This window comes from Xenopus tropicalis, chromosome 7, assembly GCF_000004195.4.
Source record: "Xenopus tropicalis strain Nigerian chromosome 7, UCB_Xtro_10.0, whole genome shotgun sequence".
Taxonomy (NCBI): Eukaryota; Metazoa; Chordata; class Amphibia; order Anura; family Pipidae; genus Xenopus; species Xenopus tropicalis.
In genome coordinates this window covers 99695856-99716248 of record NC_030683.2, presented here as the reverse complement: position 1 = coordinate 99716248, position 20393 = coordinate 99695856, and the positions used below count along the sequence as shown (strand labels likewise).

The 20393-nt window shown below is 38.0% G+C and overlaps 1 protein-coding gene across 1 annotated transcript in view; it reads left to right on the top strand.

Moving 5' to 3' along the window:
- Nucleotides 1-20393, top strand: part of dnajc11 (DnaJ heat shock protein family (Hsp40) member C11) — a 121193-nt gene that overhangs the window by 85770 nt on the left and 15030 nt on the right. Inside the window, 4 exon segments of the mRNA NM_001079115.1 lie at nt 7091-7219; nt 8895-9017; nt 15443-15516; nt 19327-19516. Coding sequence (NP_001072583.1) covers nt 7091-7219; nt 8895-9017; nt 15443-15516; nt 19327-19516 — 516 coding nt within the window.

Genomic DNA, 20393 nt, shown 5'->3' with positions numbered 1-20393 from the left:
TATTGTATTGTTTATTTATAGTAAATAGAATACTAGAGAACTAGGTTGTGTTGTTTCATTTAAACAAAGGAAAACCCCTCTTGCACCCCTAGTGGATTTTAATAATCTGTTTGTGTTGCCCTTCATTCGTATTGTGACATCTCTTATCTGCTGCAGCAAGCACTGTGGACAGAAGGTTATGCTTTGTGCACATAATAAGCTGACATACCCCACACTGCCCGGCATGAACATAAGCTTCACTGAAATGCTTTTTTCTTTGAAGCTTTCAGCACATTACAACATAACATATTTATTACCGGGTCCTGAGGACCCTGCAGGGCTTGCTGATTTGCTTTAAAAATCAGCCAAGCAGTGTTTTCCTGTCCAACCAATAACATACCTAGATTGCCTTCGCCAATTTCTTTAGCTATGTTTTAAAGTCAGCAAATCACAAGCTGAGATTGCTTGAAAACAGTCCATTATGCATTCATACATGCAGCATAAGTGTTATACCAGGGGAGTGTTGGTGTCTGTTTCAATCTGGAGAACCTCTGGCCTTGGTGCCTTAAAGGAAAACTATACTTCCAAACAATGTAGGTCTCTATAATAATATATTGCATAAACAAGCCCATATGTAAAACCCTGCTTCATCTAAATAAACCATTTTCATAAAAATATACATTTTTAGTAGAATATGCATTGGGTAATCCTAAATTGAAAATTGCCATTTTAAGAATTAAGGGCCGCCTCCTGGGATCATAGGATTCACAGTGCACACAAACAAGCCAAGGCACACATACATGCTAGGTCACATCAGCCAATGAATGGACAGAGTTCTGCCTTTTGCTTCCACAGTTCTTAGAGCTGCATTATTTCTTGTCAGGTGATCTCTGAGGGAGCACACAGCCCTTCACAATATGGTGACTCAAGGGAAAAGGGCAGTATTTACTTATATATATCAGTTTGGCGAGATTTTTTAATAGGTCACTTATCAAAATATAACATTATCTGTTGACTAAGTATTCAATCTGGGGGTATATTTTTCTTTTAAATGGACACAATACAGCTTATCGGGTAATACTGTGGTTTCCTTTATATATAACTGCAATAGTAACCGCAATAGATATTGTTGATGGTTTGCAACAATTAAGAAGATTAAGAACTCATGTTATAAAAGTTTATTGCATATAAAACAGTAATCATTACTTTCTGAAGTTATCTTGTAGTTCTAAAATCCATTTACTTATTTTAACAATAATGTTCAATATAATTAAATTCAAATGTTCAAGTAAAAACTGTGCTTTATAGGCAGAAGATGTAGAGAATGTGTGAATCCATGTGTTAACAAGCAAACCCACCCCCCTTTAAAAACCCTTATAGCAGCTTATAGTTTGCAAGTAGTTGGTGGCGGCCATGATGAGAGTCACATGTGGCACACCAGCAGTTTTAAGGGTGTTTAGTAAAAGAAGCAAGTTTCACATACGTGCTGAAGCTTGTCACAATTGCATAAGGAACGTATGCAGGTATGGGGGTGCCTTATCCGCAAAGCCGTTATCCAGAAAGCTCCAGATTATGGATCAACATCATCTCCCTTATAATCCATTTTAAGCAAATAGTTTTAATTTTAAAGAATGACTTCCTTTTTCTGTGTCATAATAAAACAGTACCTTGAGCTTGGTAACTAAACTACATGAATCCATATTGGTGGCAAACTGGGTTTTTGTAATGTTAATGTGTTTTTTTGTCAGACTTAAGGAGTGGTGTTCCAAATTACAAAACAATCCTGAGACTCAAGCATTCTGGAAAATAGATTGTGTACATACTACAGCAGGGGTCCCCAAACTTTCTTACTCGTAAGCCACAGTCAAATGTAAAAAGCCTTGGAGAGCAACACAAGCATCATAACAGTTCATGGAGGTGCCAAATAAGGGCTATGATTTGCTATTCGGTAGCCCCTATGCACACTATCCTCTTACAGGAGGCTTTATTTGGTAGTAAATCTTGTTTTTATTCAACCAAAACTTGCCACCAAGTCAGGAATTCAAAAATAACTACCTGGTTTGGGGGCACTTAGAGCAACATCCAAGGAGTTCATGAGCAACATGTTGCCCCTGAGCCACTGGTTAGGGATCCCTGTACTACAGGATCCACAGAAGGCAAGGCCCTACAATCTATTGCAATTCCTCTAGGTTCCACCTTAAGAGCTTAATGCTGGATGTAGAGAAGCAACTGCTGTTTGTGCCGTTGTGCTCCGAATGTGCCAAGGAAAGGACAGTCTGTGTTTCATTTTTACTGTAAAAAGAAAATAATCAGTTCAACCTTACTCTATGGGGACAAAGGTTTACATGCCCTTACACTCCGAGAAAGATTGGCAGCTAATTTCTTTGCCTTTTTTTTTTTTTGCAATCACTTTCTGTACTCTAACATTCTTTTAAGAGGAGGACTGCCCCAGGGATATTGCACAATAGATTTAAGTTTTGTTTGAAATAAAATATAACCTAATGGAGAAAAAATAAAAATAAAACTCAAACACTTGGTACGTTTGGGACACATAATCGTTAAGTTTCAAAATATACACTTTATATATATTTTTTCACAATAAACTGTATAGTATTAGCATTTTTTTCTCCTTGCTATAGAGGCACAATAGAAAAATCCTTTTCTTCGGAGCACCAGTTGATGGCAGCTGCCTTTGCCAGTGTCGAGGGAATTAGTCAAGGTTCATTTATCTCTGGTCCAAGGGGGAATTAATAAATGCCTTTAAGAGCTGTTATGTTTTATAGAAGCAGAGAAAGCATTAGGTTTAGGGAGAAGGAACTTTTACTTGTATAACAGACCCATACTTTTTCTCTTGGACAGATTATCCTTTCCTATTAAATATTTATGTTACTTTTTCCCTGCTAAGCACTGGTTGTTAAGCATAACTTTTGGTCTTAGTGAATGGTGGTGTATTATAAAGCAATATTATTTATTTATTTGCTTTTACTATATATAAACCCAAGGAAAGTTTTGGTGTATGTGTACTTGGTTTTCCAAGAACCTTTTATTTATCACCTGGTGTATCATAACTGCTCAGATAATAATATAATAAGATGAAAAAGCTGCATTGTACATTATACCTACAATAGGAAATTTTGTCTGAAGCCAAGCAATGACATTTTACCTAAATGTGGTTATACATGCTTATGAGATACAAAGGAAAATTAACCTGTAAAATATATTCTTATAAAGAGTTCTTAATCCTGTCCATATATCTATAATGATAGACAGGGCAAACACATTTTTTTTACCAGTACAGTATAATAGCACATTATATTTCATATATTATGACGTAAAAACATGAATGAAAACTCCTAGTTCAGTTCCAGTTTTTCCTTTAAGCTGGCCTTTTTCCTTTCTCAACAACAATTAAGGCTGATGGCAGACGAGGTGTAGGGCGGATATTTTCAGCAAGCGGATGAATGGAATACGCTCGGGTGCAGGCACATGTAGCCGAAATACGCATCAAAATGCAAGTCTCGTGTTTTTATGGGTATTTCTGCTACATGTGCCTGCACCAGAGCGTATTCCATTCATTCGGGTGCAGGCACATGTAGGAGGTGTAGGGCGGTATTTTCAGCTAGCTCTTTTCCGCTTGCCGAAAATATCCGCCCTACGCCTCGTCTGCCATCAGCCTTAAGTGCGATCCAACAAAACCATCAAATTATTCTTAGGATAGCGTGTACCGAACAATGTACATCTAGCGATCTTTCAATTGGCATCGGTCACAAAATCGGTTGGGCAGGTTTGGTGAATTGTCAAATTTTTTGCAGGACCAAGCAGGTAGTTTTGAAATGAAACTGTGAGATAAATTTCTGAATTGAATTGCATCTCAAATTGAATCCTATTGTCAGGTTATCCAGTCTCCCAGACCATGGCAACGTAATGTGTTTTCTGAACTGTAAGTTAGAAAGGTAACAACAGAATTAAAAGTCAGTAACCAACAATAAAGTCAATCTTTTCTGAAACCAGTCCAAACTTGCCCGGTAACTGAGCCCAATTAAAGGAGAGCTAAAGTTTGACTAAAAAAGTAGGGCAGAAATGTTGTACAGTGTGTTTTGTGCTTCTGTACCAACCCAAGGCAACCACAGCCCTTTAGCAGGGAAGATCTGTGCCCCCAAAGATGCCCCAGTAGCCCCCCATCTTCTTCTCTGCTGAGTCCCTGCACATGCTCTGTGCTGATTTGTTACCTGAGTTTAGGGGCCAACTCACAATATACTGTATATACAGAATATAATTGTCACAATATAAGGCTGATTAGTAAATAATACAGATTATTGGTACATTGTTACTTCTAACAAAATCCAAGATTGAGAACCCCTGTGACAACTTTGAAGGCCAAGATCATTACTCTTGTAGAGATGCTTTAGACTAATTTAGTTGCCTTTTATGAGGAGGTGAGCAGGAACCTTGATGCTGGAATGGCAGTTGATGTCATCTACTTAGATTTTGCTAAAGCGTTTGATACAGTACCTCACAGAAGGTTAATGATCAAATTGAGGAATATTGGCCTAGAACATAATATTTGTAATTGGATAGAAAACTGGCTGAAGGATAGAGTACAAAGAGTGGTGGTAAATGGAACATTTTCTAATTGGGCCAGTGTGGTTAGTGGAGTACCGCAGGGGTCAGTCCTTGGCCCTTTGCTTTTTAACTTGTTTATTAATGACCTGGAGGTGGGCATAGAGAGTACTGTTTCTATTTTTGCTGATGACACTAAATTGTGCAAAACTATAAGTTCCATGCAGGATGCTGCCGCTTTGCAGAGTGATTTGACAAAATTGGAAAACTGGGCAGCAAACTGGAAAATGAGGTTCAATGTTGACAAGTGCAAAGTTATGCACTTTGGTAGAAATAATATAAATGCAAACTATCTACTGAATGGTAGTGTGTTGGGGGCATCCTTAATGGAGAAGGATCTAGGGGGTTTTGTAGATCACAAGTTGTCCAATTCCAGGCAGTGTCATTCTGTGGCTTCTAAAGCAAATAAAGTGCTGTCTTGTATAAAGGGCATTGACTCAAGGGATGAGAACATATTTTTGCCTCTTTATAGGTCCCTGGTAAGGCCTCACCTTGAGTATGCAGTGCAGTTTTGGGCTCCAGTCCTTAAGAAGGATATTAATGAGCTGGAGAGAGTGCAGAGACATGCAACTAAACTGGTAAAGGGGATGGAAGATTTAAGCTATGAGGTTAGACTGTTGAGGTTGAGGTTGTTTTCTCTGGAAAAGAGGCGCTTGCGAGGGGACATGATTACTCTGTACAAGTACATTAGAGGGGATTATAGGCAGTTGGGGGATGTTCTTTTTTCCCATAAAAACAATCAGCGCACCAGAGGTCACCCCTATAGATTAGAGGAACAGAGCTTCCATTTGAAGCAGCGTAGGTGGTTTTTCACGGTGAGGGCAGTGAGGTTGGGGAATGCCCTTCCTAGTGATGTGGTAATGGCAGACTCTGTTAATGCCTTTAAGAGGGGCCTGGATGAGTTTTTGAACAAGCAGAATATCCAAGGCTATTGTGATACTAATATCTACAGTTAGTATTACTGGTTGTATATATATATATATATATATATATATATATATATATATATATATATATATATAGTTTATGTATGTGAGTGTATAGATTGGTTAGTATAGGTTGTGTGCTGGGTTTACTCGGATGGGTTGAACTTGATGGACAATGGTCTTTTTTCAACCCTATGTAACTATATGTAACTATGGTGCAATGAGTTCGGTATATATCTAACTCATTTTTAGGGTTTAGTTCTCCTTTAAATGCAAATTTTGTGGCTTCTTTTTAAAATAAAGGGATATATGTTAACAGAACCACATTGACATATTAGCTGAAAGAAATGTTATCCATTAGAAGGCTACGTTTTTAAATGAAAAGCCCATATGCAACATTCTGTTGGCAAAGGTTTTTCATTTGTAGAACTTTGAGTTAAGTTCGGTGAACTAGTTGCAGTGAATAATGACCTCGCCCACATGATTTCTAAAACCAAAGAGAGAAGATATAATGAATACAAATTGGAATGTGAATTCCCCCTTGTGCTTATTGCCAGCTTGTATACAGCACTAGAAAAATACAAGCGAGGGCCAGGCTGGGTACGGAGTGTTGAAAAATATCCTATAAATAATCAGCCTAATCACAGAAAGTAGACTACATGGATTAATTTGGGTACAACATTCGTCATAATTGAATCTCGCGGGGGGAAATGTGATGGATTGTTAACCTTTTCTCCTTTTTTAAGCTGATAGCATCATGCAAAAGGCCAAAGCCACTGTAAAATTGAAGGAAGCAATACCATTAAGCTCCATGGCACCATAATGTGTTGTGTACATTCCCTTGGCTGCAAAGTTAATCAGTTGACTGGATTTAGTGTGCCTCGTTTCTTTTAATAGCTGTTGCTTTGCTGAACCATCTCTCTCTCTTACCTGACTTTTTTCTCTCTCGCTCTCTCCTCTTCACTTTGCTTTAAAGTCAAAAGTCATTTAGCGCCGCATCTCTCCAAAGCCTGTATGGGAACAGTACCTGCCCAGCTTGATTCTAATGAGGATTATTGGACAGCCACAGAACTCTTGCTGTTGCTTGGTACTCTGAGCGCCAATGACTGAGACATTTGTTGTAATGTTCCATGTTTAAAAAGAGCTTCATCCTTACTTTCTTTTTATCTTTAAACAATCACTTATGTGTTTGCTCTAAATTCTGAAGGGTGTAGAAAAGGTTTGGGGCAATAGAAACGCTAAACGGTGTTCTGCCATAGGGGCGCCCAATGCACAGTGCTGCCATCGCATTCCAACCCCTCCGGTGCTGAAAGAGTTGAGTAACAAATTGCTTAAGGAAAACATTGCTTTTCCAATCTATTTGCTAGATGAGTAAATCGTCTCTTATGTCACCAGGGAATGTAGGGAAAGTGCTGAATATATTATATGCATCTGTTGACAAATGCAGTCAAGTGAGCTGATTAATCTGAAGACTATTGATATTTTAAGGTGATTGCATCTAGTTTATTCTAAAATGTTTATGTTGGTTCCTGACTTTCTCCCCTTTGCTCTGTTTTTTTTCCCAGGGGACAATTAGTGTTGGAATTGATGCCACGGAGCTGTTTGATCGTTATGATGAAGATTTCGAAGACATTCCAGGAAGTGGCTTTCCCCAGATTGAAATTAACCGAATGCACATCTCTCAGTCTATTGAGGTACTGCTCGGCTAATGTCTTTCCATAAAAAAAGAGGCTTTCTAAATTTGCAAGGCAAAGCAGCAACACGTAGCATTAAGTGATGCTCATTTTATTTATTTAAACATATTTCTCATCTTTATTTATAAAGGGATACAATTGCTCATCTAGCTCTAGAGTGAGCAACATATTGAAATGTTATATAGTAGGGAAGTGTATCTCAGCATGGTTGAAAATTGCCTATGAAACCTGCATCTTTATTAATAAGGTTTATTTAAAGGGTCACCATTATCATCCTATTACATAGTAGCTGATCTATCTAGAAAAAAGAAATGCACTGTACCAAGTTTAATCTTTTGCCCAAGCAAAACCTGCCTAAAGCCTCCAACTTGCTTCAGATGTGGCAAAAGTTAATTTCTAAATCTACCCTGGATCGATAATTGCTATTGCCTTGTATCTATGGTAATGTATCTGCCACTTCAGGGGAAGAATTTCACAACCCCACAGCTCTCACTTTAAAAACTCTTTTGGCGCCTGAAGATTAAACCCTCCCTTCTTTTTCTAATGCAATTCATATTCTTTATAGGGACTTCCTAGTGCTTTGTGAAGGGAAAGTATTACCCTGTCCACCTGTGAATTTGTAATAGATTAATATCTTGATAACCCTTGGTGCTGCTGTCTGAATTTATACCTAGTTCATTCCCCATCAAGAATGACTACCTTTATCCCATTACGAGTATAGGTATCCTGTATAATTGTAACTGTAGATTGTAGAACTGTAGGCTTTCATTTGACTATACTTTAACACTACTGACTGCATTTATTTTCTGCCGAGTCTTTTCTTTTTACCAGAAACACTGCTATTACCCTGATTAATAAGAGTATCCCAATAGGAATCTTCTAGGAATATCAGCCCCAAGATATGGATTAGAATTAGTGATGAGCAAATCTGTCCCGTTTTGCTTTGCAGACAAATTCACAAAATGGCAAAAATTTGTGAAATGCATTGAAGTCAATGGTCCTTTTTCCGTGGCCACTGCAAAATATTTTTTGTGCCCATTGGATTTTATGGGCATTTTATTGCAGCAAACCTGGTGGAAAATGTTGCTTATCACTAATTAGAATGTGTCTAGAGTAGAGGTTTAGGCATACATATGAATGGTAGCTGCTGCCCACCTCAAGCCATGTATAGAGTTTTTTTATTTCATATGAGTAGCTTCCGAGGGAAATATTTCTCTATGTCGCTACCAACCCGGCTATTACCCCATACTGTTAAATTTTAAGTTAATTCCTCTTAACCATCCTCTGTCATAAACATGATGCAGCTAACAGAAAAAGAAGCTCCACTCAGGCTCAGATTGAGCATTATGTTGTGTTGTGCATTTTTAGCCAGTTCTAATAGCACATACATTGAATTGGTATTAGTCCTTTTTACAGAAAGAACATAACCAGTGCTCCGTCACATCCCTGACCATGGGACTTATCTTTCCTAGCCTTTGTTTATAATATGTGTGACCTGAAGGTTTCAGATTCCTATTATATGAAGGTCATGTTAATATAGGCTCCTTACAAAGAAATAAGGGTGAGTTCCAGTTGTGAGAAGATTGATATGTTACTGATGTAGCAAGTCAGGAGGTTGTATCTATGAAAGTAATGATATTTAGTATTCTTGTGGACATTTCAATTCTCTTTCTAGGCCCCTCTGACTGCTACGGATACAGCAATTCTCTCTGGAAGCCTCTCCACACAGAATGGCAATGGTGGGGGATCAATAAACTTAGCTCTTAGACGAGTGACCTCAGCCAAAGGATGGGGAGAGGTGAGCTGTTTAAAAAAAAAATTTACTATACATTTGGTAGTAAGAGAGTAAGCGTGTTTTATTATTATCCTTTATTTATATGCTGAACACTATGGAAATAGAATTAAAAAGTAGCTTGCAAACTTGTTTATATAATTATAGCTGTCTACAATCCTGTCAGACGCAATAGGTTTTTATACATTACTGCTTATCTGTAAAGGGCAAAACTAATGGGATCTTCCCCTGTTAGTCACATATTATTCTGCATAAAAGCCTGTTTGTGTGTAGCTCATGAAGAGTTATCATTTATTGCAGTGGTCCCCAGGGCAACTAGTTACTTTCTAGCAAATGCTAAAGGTGCCGGAGTTCCTTTTTGAGACTCCAAACCTCAGAAAGCATTTCAGTGGGTTCTCAAATGTGTATTATAGGGCAAACACTAAAGTAATTTCTGCCTTGGCTTCTCAGTGAATATTTTTGCTTGTGTTATTATTAAAGGTACATGTATCAGTAAAAAGCATAATGTATAACTGAGTATCTAGTGCTTGTAATTCTGATGCAGCTGGACTTGTTGATGAATTTTGAAAGGGTTTCACCACTTAACAAATCGATTCCCCTAGCATTTTAATACAATCCCCATGGGTCTGATAATAGTGGTTCGAATAGAGCATTTTTAGGCAGGTAAGGGAGTATGATCTAGTCACAATATTATCATGGAACTCATGGAGGCAGGTGTTAATATTGTCCAGCTATGTGAGTGGAGGAGTGAATTGGTGTGAAGACTTTATTATAAAAGCTGCATAGCATGTGGCTTACAGCTAGTGTTGCAGGACCCATTTTCTGTTCAAGGATGGTTTTGTCTTCTTAGCCCCCAATATGTACCTTGATGTACCTTTAGGTGTAGCATTAGCCCTTTATTTTGAGAGGTTCAGTTTAGTCTTCCCAATGTACAAGCATAAAAATGCTTGTAAAAGGCTATTCTGTTCTATGTACATACTTTCCATAGTGAAAGGAAATAATATTTTGTTGAAGTTAACTCGTGCATTATTAATAAATTATTTTGCTAGTATTTAACTTCAAATTGTTGCAGTTGAAGGGATCCAATGACTGCTCTCTTAGTAGTGTTCTAAATCTCCCTTATGTCTGATTCTCACAAGTGTGGGGAAGCATATGAATTTGTGTAAGACCACAAGGTAACTGATCACTAAGTGGGTGAATGCTTCTTTCTCCTAGTTATGTCTTTCATCATACAAAGTATGACTGTGGGCTCAGCATTGTGACTTCAATGGGGGTCATTTGTGTAGCTAACTAGAAATAGGTTTAGTTGTTTCTGCTGGTCAGTGTATGTTATGCTCCTCTGGAAGCCAGGAAAGCTGTTTATGGTCAGCTACATTTAGCAGCTACTAATCTCCTCCTGTATATTTATAATAATAAGAAATAATTTACTACATTTCTGACTTTTTAAAAGTTTTAGGCTACTAAAGTTTAAAGTAATGGCAGACTAGTCCTATCTGCTGTTTTATGGTGGCAGTGACATACACCATTAAGACAGAAGACAAGAGAGGATGCCACGTATTATCATAAAGCTTTTACTGTAACTTAAAAGGGAATAAAGGAGTATTGAAATTGACATGTTAGATGTTATTCAGCCAATGCCATTACGACACACTTTGCTCCTATAGCAGGACTTCTGAATGTCCTGTTACTCTTATAGCAGGAGTTCAGAAATGCAGGCACTGTTTATAGCAGGTTAACTGCCAAGCTCCCCTCTGTGCAGGCTTTTGCAGAGAACAGTGTAATCTTATTCTGGCCTCTGTCTGTAGACACCACACTTGTCTTGTGGCTTGCCATTTAAAAGTCTATTTCCTTCTTTATCTTTAATGTAGCAGGTATAAAATGTGGTTTAGTGAGAGTGCATTTGAAGCAAATTGTGCAGACTGGCTGTAGCCAAAGGGGATTGAGTATAAAGAACTCTGTAACATAATAATGCTTTTTCCCAATGGAAATAGCTCCCACTTAGGATTTTACAGCTCCACAGAAAGAAGCAGGAGTTTTGCCTCTTCATTTAAGTCTTCTCCAACTTTGTACGTAACTTGTAATGAGTATATAAATGCTGCAACTTTAACAAGCATTCGGTACTGCTGAGACCGAACAATGTCAGATTAACATTGAAAAGCAGCTTCTGAAAGTCACCCAGACTGGTAAATGAGACAGTGAAAGCGTTCTCCAACTTCAAAGGCTGTTCTGAAGCAGAACTGCTGACATGGTTTAACATGAGACTCTAGAGAACAGTCCCCAGCCACCTGTGAGACCTGAAAACACTGGAGTGTAACAAAATGGAAATGCAAGGGAGAAAAAAAAGCAGCAATTCATCCGAAGACCCTTAATTAGATTCAGAGAGGAGAGTCAGTTATCAGACAGCCGGGTCTGCTCCAGAGAGGCCTCTCCTCTTTTATGCTGGCTTCCTGAGCTTGAAGAAAGAGACTGTGCTGCCAACTAGAGAAATGAGATTAAATCAGAATCACCACCAGTTATAATTTAAGGGCTGAATGGGGCAGTGGCCCAAGGCCAAAACATCTTCAGTCGGAATAAAAGAATCAAGCATGTGACTGATTACATTAACCAGAACTATGATCTACAGAGAATTTAGGGTCAGTGGCACTTTAGAAGGTGGGCCATCCTGTAACCTGTGGCCCCATTTGAAGTTTTTTTACCCCAGATTTAATTATAGTCACTGAAAAATTACCATAAAACAGCCTTTCACATCAAGCTTAATTATTACAATTTTGTCCAGCTCACCCCTGCTAGGATACTTCTATTTATCTGTTATTAAAACAGCTTAAGTAACAAACCTGTAGCCAAGTATTCAGCTATCGTTACATAAAGCATTTGTAATGTATTCTAGATAATCACCCTAATTGGTTTTAGCATCATATAAATCAGTGCACTTCCAAAAAGATAATCAGGTCTTTTATTTCTTGAATGGCACAGATGCATTCCCATCTTACACTCTAAAATTAAAGCACTTTGGCACACAAAGGCATATTTACTTAAAAGGAATCCGCTTCTCTATTAAAGTGCTCAATTTAGCTAAAAACAACTATTTGTGAACTTTGTCTCTGTTTTTTTTTTTCCTTTCTTAACCAAATGAAAGGCAGAAGAGACCCGAGAGACTGAAGGAACACTAGTGAGTTCCAGTCTATGACTTCTGAATTTAACTTTAATTCCTTCCCTAGGAGGCATGCAGACAGCCATCTTACTCTCGCTGACTTATTTACGTTCGGAGGGACAGTTGAGGCAGAGACCAAAAGTCAATTGGGATACAGCTGTAAAATTTAACCAGTCTTGAGGACAATGATATCTGAAAATCACAAACTTCATGGAGAACGTGGACATACACAAGCAAAACGCTTGCAAAAAAGAATCATAATGCTTCCGAATTTCTCCTACTCTCCTACTGCTCACAAATATGTGCTCCTTTACAAGCCTGTGGCCATGGAATAACATATTCGTGCATCTGCTTATTCAGCAAACACAATCTTAACAGATATGCCACTTCCAATATTGATTTGTGTAATTATTAATTTTGTCACGGGAAAGAAACTATGCTGGGAAGCGTTAGGAACAATCAAATTAAGTTCTTTTTCCAGGTAACAACATTAATAATATGTTTTATATAAATGGTTAAGACGAAAGGACCTCCGGAAATATAAAGCATTCTCTATCAGTGTTATTCAAATTAGGAATTTCATGACAGTTTATCATGCCCATTACCTGAATGAACTGTTCATCCCACTGTGAAATATGCTAGTACGGAACTTATTGGATAGGGTGAGATTTGGGATCTTTGCCACCCTGTTTATTTTCAGCATAGACAGCAAATTGCTCTCAACTTTAATGGTAATTGCCTAAACTGGTACACTCATAAATCAGGTTAATATCGCTTACCATACTCGTACGTGCATTAGCAGTATCCTAGTAATTACCATTTCAATAATCGAATAGGAAATACCCATTTTTTCCCACCCATTGAGGATCTCCACGTGTCATGCCATGCCCACTGAATAATAGTGTAATAACTATATCCATACTAACTATATCCATATAGCCATAATTTTTAGGGTAAAATGTGTGAATAATGCACCCAAGTACCTAACATGTGAAAGTAAACAGGTGGTATTCATCCTGTGGTACTAAAAGAGTTTAGCTTTGTGATTGCTAAACCTCTTTATTTAATTCAGAATTCCTTGCATTCTAGCATGGAAAATTGCTAATGCGGTGCCATTATTCAAAAAGGGATCACGTTCTCAGCCTGAAATATAGAGGCCTGTTTGTCTGACATCAGTAGTAGGTATTAATGCCCTTGAAGTTGGAGTACTGCCTTTATTTTTGCTGAAGATAGTAAATTGTGCAAAACTATGAATTCCATGAAGGATGTTGCTAGTTTGCAGAGAGATTTTAGAAAACTGCTGAAAGAAGCCTCCTTAAAGGAGAAGGAAAGTAATTTTGGCATTTTACTGCCAGTAGATTCGCCACATTACTGCCACCTAGAATGCTATATTTACTCTGCAGAAAACTTAATCATACCTGAATAAGGAGCCCTAGAATCTTTCTCTGTTTGTGTAAGATTGCTGCTGCCATTTGTAGCTTGGTCTTCATAGCTTCATGCTGTAGCTTTACACATTCCTAAGGGTGTGGGGAGTGCATTTTATGAATTCTTATGGGAGGGGGGAGCAGTAGAGAGGAGAGAACTGCCCAGACTCTGGTTAGGGAATGAAGGATTTTTCTGAGAGAGGAAGTTTGATACAGAAGAACATGTTTATAAAAAAAGGAGACAAGAAATCCTGTGTTTCTTTTGATGGAGGACTTAGTGCAGTTTTCTATGAGTGCTTATGACTGTATTTACATAGACCTTTCTGATAAAGCTTACTTAGTTTTTACCTTTCCTTCTCCTTTAATTAAGGAGCATTTTGGGATTCTTGTGGATAACAAGCTGTGTAACTCTAGGCAGTTTTACTTAGTGGCCACTAAACGAAAATAAAGTACTGTCTTGCATAAAAAAAGGCATTAACTCAAGGGCTGAAGACATTATTTTGCCTCTTTATATGTCCCTGGTAAGGCCTCACCTTGAGTATGCAGTATAGTTTTAGACCCCAGTCCTTACCAAGGATATTAATAAGCTGGAGAGAGTGCAAAGATGTGCAACTAAACTGATAAATGTATGTGGAATAATTAAACTATAAGGAAAGTGTCAAGGCTGGGGATGCTTTCCCTGGAGAAAAGGCTCTTGCGAGTACATTTTGCAAGTATATTAGAGGACATTATAGTTTGGGGATATTTTGTCACACAGAAAAGATTAGAGAAACATTTTGAAACCTACAGTTATTTTAGTAGGTATAAAGTTTCTATTGATAGAATTTAGTCTTTTTTTCAACTCAAAATAACATTAAAGGCAACTTTGCTGACTTTAATAGATTTAGAACAATGGAAAAATGGCTAATAAAGCCAAGTCTTTTATGGGGGGAAACCTTTTAAAAGCTAAAGGGGAACACATGCTTAACCCTACAACAGGGCTTGGAATAGTAATGTCTGAAAACCACTAACCATAGAGGATGCTGACAGGAATTCTTTTTAGCCATATTTTATCTGTTTGATCAGCTTACTGAAGAAAAATGTATGTATTTTGTGGTTCTTAGTGTCTCTTATGGAGAGGCCAGATAGTGTATTTTGTTCTCTGTAATGGCTAGAGTGTTGTAATAACACTACATTTTGGTCAGTGCAATGAAGGTTACTTTATAAGGTCCAACAGGAAGTGACGAGGGAAAGTAAATTTCCCCCATCCCAGAAAACAGACTAGACATTATGAACATTTGAAGCTGGCCTTACATACACAGATATTATGGAGAGATATAAAGCTTTGCATAATAATCTGTCTGTGTGGATCTGGAGAGATAATTTTGTGCCATAGATGGTGGTTATTTCTTCAATAAGACAGATTGTAAAATGTTTGTCCTGTTCTGTGGTTCATACAATTATATCTGTAGGTGTCAGGCTAATCCTGCATTCACAATAGTACAATCATTCCAGGTGATAATATCCTAACCATAAATCCGACTTCTGCCTTTGCCTGCATGGCTTGTCTGATTTCTACGATCGATCAGATTTGCACCTTAGCAGTCTTCATGTTAATGGTTAATGGCTTTCTGCATACCGAACAATGATTCTTACAACTGTTATCTTGTATACAACTGCATCATGGCATGTATGGCCAGCTTAACAAGAAAAGAAAGCTTTTCAGTTTTTATTATTAGTATTTATTAACATAATGAAAATAAAGTGAACAAAGCACTTATATTTCACCTTTAATTTTACATTGCAAATATTGATTTTGTATTTTAAAATGCCTATTACATATGATTATTATTTATTTGAGCCTAATTTCTTTGCAGTTAGAGTTTGGAGCTGGTGACCTTCAAGGACCGTTGTTTGGTCTTAAGATCTTCCGTAATCTTACACCTAAATGGTAAGTAGTACAAAAAAAATTGTCTCTATTTTCACAGCAAAGCAAAAAAGACAACTAAAGTGCATTGTCTGTCCTTGGAAATATGGCAGAATGGAGTGTAGCAGCAGTCTAATAAGGGTATGGCAACAGTCATGTGTTACTGACTATATCTCTTCCTCTGTATATTGCACAGGCACTGGCAATGAAAGACTGGGGCACAAAATATCTACCTTTTTTAGTCCCCTATACAAAAACACCAACATAGCATAACATCATGGGCAACACACATCCGCCAAACTTCCACACATACCTTACATTTCTCCCATGCAACTGAAAAATTGTATTTTTGGAAATCCAGTTTGTTGACAATAAAGAGAGGCCGGGATGTACCTCTTAAAGTGATACACAAAAAATACTTTTGAAAATATTACCTTACATAGACTATTTTTCACTGTTAGGTTAGCTATTGTAAATAATTGTTACTTAAACCTGACTGTTCCTTCTTAACTTGTTAGATATAGTTTCTGTAAAATATGTAAATATGGCAGCCCCCTCATAGATGAACATCTAAGATAGGTAATGTAAAAGCATTGGGCAAAATTAATTTTAGCTGTCAGTATTTCTTTAAGTAAGTTTTTATGTGCAGAGAAGATTCCCCCCTTGTCTATATATTTGTGTTTATTCCTATAAGTGGGAGTTATGTATGAGCTTAGACTTAAATAAACTACCAGATTCTTCCAATGTAAAAATGACTAGGAATGGAATACATCAATCCATCTACACTGAATCAATAGATCAGAATATTGTAATGTCTTTTTAAAAAAAAGGTGGTTGCCTGTTTGTTCTGTATAGAGAATGTCATCTCTCTAGCCAAAACATAATAGCCTAGGTCTCACACTGTAGCCCTCACACTGTAGCCCTCTATGAAAAGCGTCCCTTGAACAGTACACGGAACAATCATTGGCTTTTTGCATTCACTGTGTCCCTTTAAAATTGTAATGCCACAGTGAGATTTAATGTGCTATATCTCTGCAGCAAAGAAGATTTCCTTTGTCAGCTGTGTTAAACTGCAGCTTTAAAACCTATAATTAGGGTCATTTTTGGAGGAAAGTAAGGTCACCCATTCGCAGTTTAAATGAGTTGCACTAGATTAATTTTTAGGGTAGTTTGAGATAGCAAGCAGTAATTTATTTCTCATCCAAAAAGGGTATGACCCTCATAAAGAGTGTCAATGTTAAACTTAGTTATTTAGGTCCCTGTTTGTTTAACATCAGCATTATATGAGTTTGTGTGTTTCTCTGCCGCAACTGGTTTATGTATGGCAACCTCTGAAATGCAGCTTAGATGCAGTTCCCATGGCAGCCAGAAGATGGCCTGCTTTTACTCTGAACAGAGAAGAATGGTTATAAAGCAAAAGCCATAGGCAAAGTATGTGTTTTTCAATGTGGGGGTATTTTGTAACATTCATAAGTAACACTTTAATTTTTTTGTTCCAGTGCAGAAATAATTGTTATTTAAAGTTTCTTGCTTTCTAAGTAAATGCTGCCTTCTGATGCTGATCCTACCTGTATGTATCCCAACTCTGGGATGCATTATCCACATACATGCCTAGGTCGCATTAGGCTATTAAAACACAGAACCAGTTTATTGTACAGACTATTGCTGGCAGCTGCCATCTTTAGCTTTAGAGCGTATCCTTGGCAAGGCTGGTGCATGTTGGCCGTATATCCAGTGTGCACAGTGTGGGGCCAGAAAGAATAAGCACAATTCTCCTCATTGTATACTTCTTGGGAATGACGTTTAATGCAAAATGGATTCAGACAACCAACCCTTGTTTTTGCCATATTGTCATACCCCATATACCAACAGCAATTCTAAGCATTGTGCTATAAATGGTCATTGGAACCATACAGTCATGTATTGTAAAATATAGGGCCTCCTTAAATAAAATACTAATCCAATAACAACAGTCATTAACTTTGCTGAGGGTGGGTTGGCTGCCTGGGTAATTTTGTGATGCCTGTGGCATCCTGTATGTGTCCCAACCTTGTTGGGGTAGCAAGAGGGTTTATATCTGTTTCAGATGCATTTGGACAGACAATGAAAAATGAATTATGCCAATCTGTTTTGGGCCATGGGCAAAACTCAATATAAATAGAGTTCAGTTCTACAGCTATTCCTGGGTGACTGGCCCTAGTGTGTGAATATAACAGCACTATAGTTCTACTACAGGGGCTTTAAGTGACGGTTTGGCACGGGATACACAAAGCCTTGGAAATGCTGACTGCAGCACCGTAGTTTAACACAGCAACATAATGTGTTGGTGAGGCAGTTCTTCTTGAGCCTCTCTACTGAATTTTAATGCTGCAGCATTTCGGAGAAGGAGCAATTATTAGAATGATAGAAAATGGCTGTTATTTTCACCCATAAAAAGTTATTTGCTAGTATCCTTTATTGCTTGATTATTAAATGAGCATTATATTATTTCTAAGGGGAAATTGCAAATAATAAAATCCATCGGAAATAAAGTAAATTAGAGAATCATTACTATTTATGGTACTGAGCATGATGTGTAATTTAGCAACTATTGGTTTTATTTCTCAACACTTGTGGAACTGTCAAGCTCTTAGGATCCCAGACCTGACTACCTTCATTCACTTAATTCATTATTCTGCTCTCATTAACATAACCCTAAACAATTATTTTTTTCTTGCGTACTTCCCAATAAACTAAAGTCATTCAACTAGTAGAATTTAAAGGACATATCAACCCCAATAATAATATTTTGCCTAATAAAAGAAAACATAATTCTAAGCAACTTTCCAATATCATTTTATTATAAAAATTATTAGTGCTTTAAAAGTTATTTTAAAAAATTTAATTGCTATTGAAAGCAGCATTTGCTGAACTCCTGGTTGTTACTTTTTAAACAATGTTGCAAAGGTCAGTCTCCTCCAGCAAGTCAGGTCTGTCAGTCTGCTGCCTTGTGTTACGTTTGAGTCTGAACCACTAGGGCAGATAATAGAAAAGGACAGAAAGCACTGATTTTAATTGCAATGATACATACAAATAGCACAAAAACCATTACAAATATGTGATGAATGTATATTGCAAAGTTGCTTACAATTAGGTTTTCTTTTATTAGGCAAAAAATATTTTTGGGGTTGACTTGTCCTTTAACAATTTATTGTGGCCCATTTCTCTCACTGCATCCTGTTCCCATGTAAACTTTTCACAGCAGACCCAGAGAGTTCCACACAGCTGCAATAATAAATAGGAAATGCATCTTTTGTCCACCGGTGTCTTCCCTCCCCACTCACAGTTAGTAGGGCAGCAGGGGAGGAGGGGGACCTTTCTGCTATAGAGGAAACAGACCCTACAGTCCGGACCCCCCTGCAACCACAGGGTCTGCTTGCTCTGTAGTTATGCCACCTGCCCATTAAATATCAATGGCATCTTATAGCAGCCCCTCTAGCGTTTACCAGAATACGCAGGTTGCAAGTCTGGGCCTGTCCTCCAAATTATGGGACACACAGAGTCCATGGTGGGTACCACTGCTTAAATCCTTGGGATTGACCCAACCAGGCCACTGTCTGCATGAAGATTGTATGTTCTTCATTGGTGTGTGGGTTTAGATACTCCTTTTGCCTTCAACATTCCAGATACAGCGGTTGGATAATTGGCTCCTTGTCATAGAGAAATAGAATGTAAGTTCCTTTGGGAAAGGAACTGATGTGACATGATGTAACATTCTCTGCAAAATGCTGTTTAACATGTCAGTGCTACAGTGCTTTTTCTCCCCACCAATCCCTGTCTTTTGCTTCTTTGAAGTTTTTTCACAACAAACTGCGCTTTGCAGTTTTCCTCTCGCGGTATTCGGCCAGGCCTGACGACCATGGTAGCTCGGAATCTAGACAAGAACACTATGGGTTACATCCAGTGGCGATGGGGGATCCAGTCAGCGATGAACACCAGTATTGTCCGAGACACAAAGAACAGCCACTTCACCTTGGCGTTTCAGGTGAGAGCTAACACTGAATATGTGTGCTTGAGGATGTTCCCATCAGTTGGCATTGGCCATGCCTGCCAGGAAAGTGCTAATGCAGATCCACAAAGTATTCATTTAAAATCCTGTCCCTGTGTGCACTGGCCTCAAAATTGAAACTTAGATTTAGAATCTGTCAATTGTATGTAAGGGACAGAGCCATATCAGAGTACAGAAGGGGTGTTTTGACTAGATTGGCCATTGAGCCTACAATGTGTATGAGATGAGCAAGTGAAGCTGGAGATTGCGTGTTCCTAGAACATGGGTCCCCAATTGTTTTTACCCGTGAGCCACATTAAATGTAAAAAGAGTTGGAGAGCTATACGAGTATTGGAAAAAGTTCCTGGGGGTGCAAAATAAGGTTGTGATTGGTTATTTGGTAGCCCCTATGTGAACTGGCAGCCTACAGGAGGCTCTGTTTGCCAATGCACCTGGTGTTTATGCAACTAAAGCTTGACTTCAAGTCAGGAATTTAAAAATAAGCACCTGCTTTTGAGGCCACTGGGAGCAACATACAAAGGGTTGGGGAGCAACATGTTACTCCTAAGCCACTGGTTGGGGATCACTGCCCTAGAAACTGGGGGGACAAAATCCTAGACTTACAGCAAGAAAATTGTAGCCATATTTATGGGAGCAGCCTAAATCTTGACAGGGTTGTGCCCCTTTATTTACAAACAACCTTACATAGTTTTGGAAATTAAACTATATGCTATTGAATAATTTAGTTTTATAGATTTTGAATGCCTTTTAGAATAAAAAGTTAGCACTGATATAGGCAATAATGTTTTCATACAGTTTTTTTTCTACCAATGGACCAACAGGCACTTATAAAAACAACAAAACCAAAGAATTG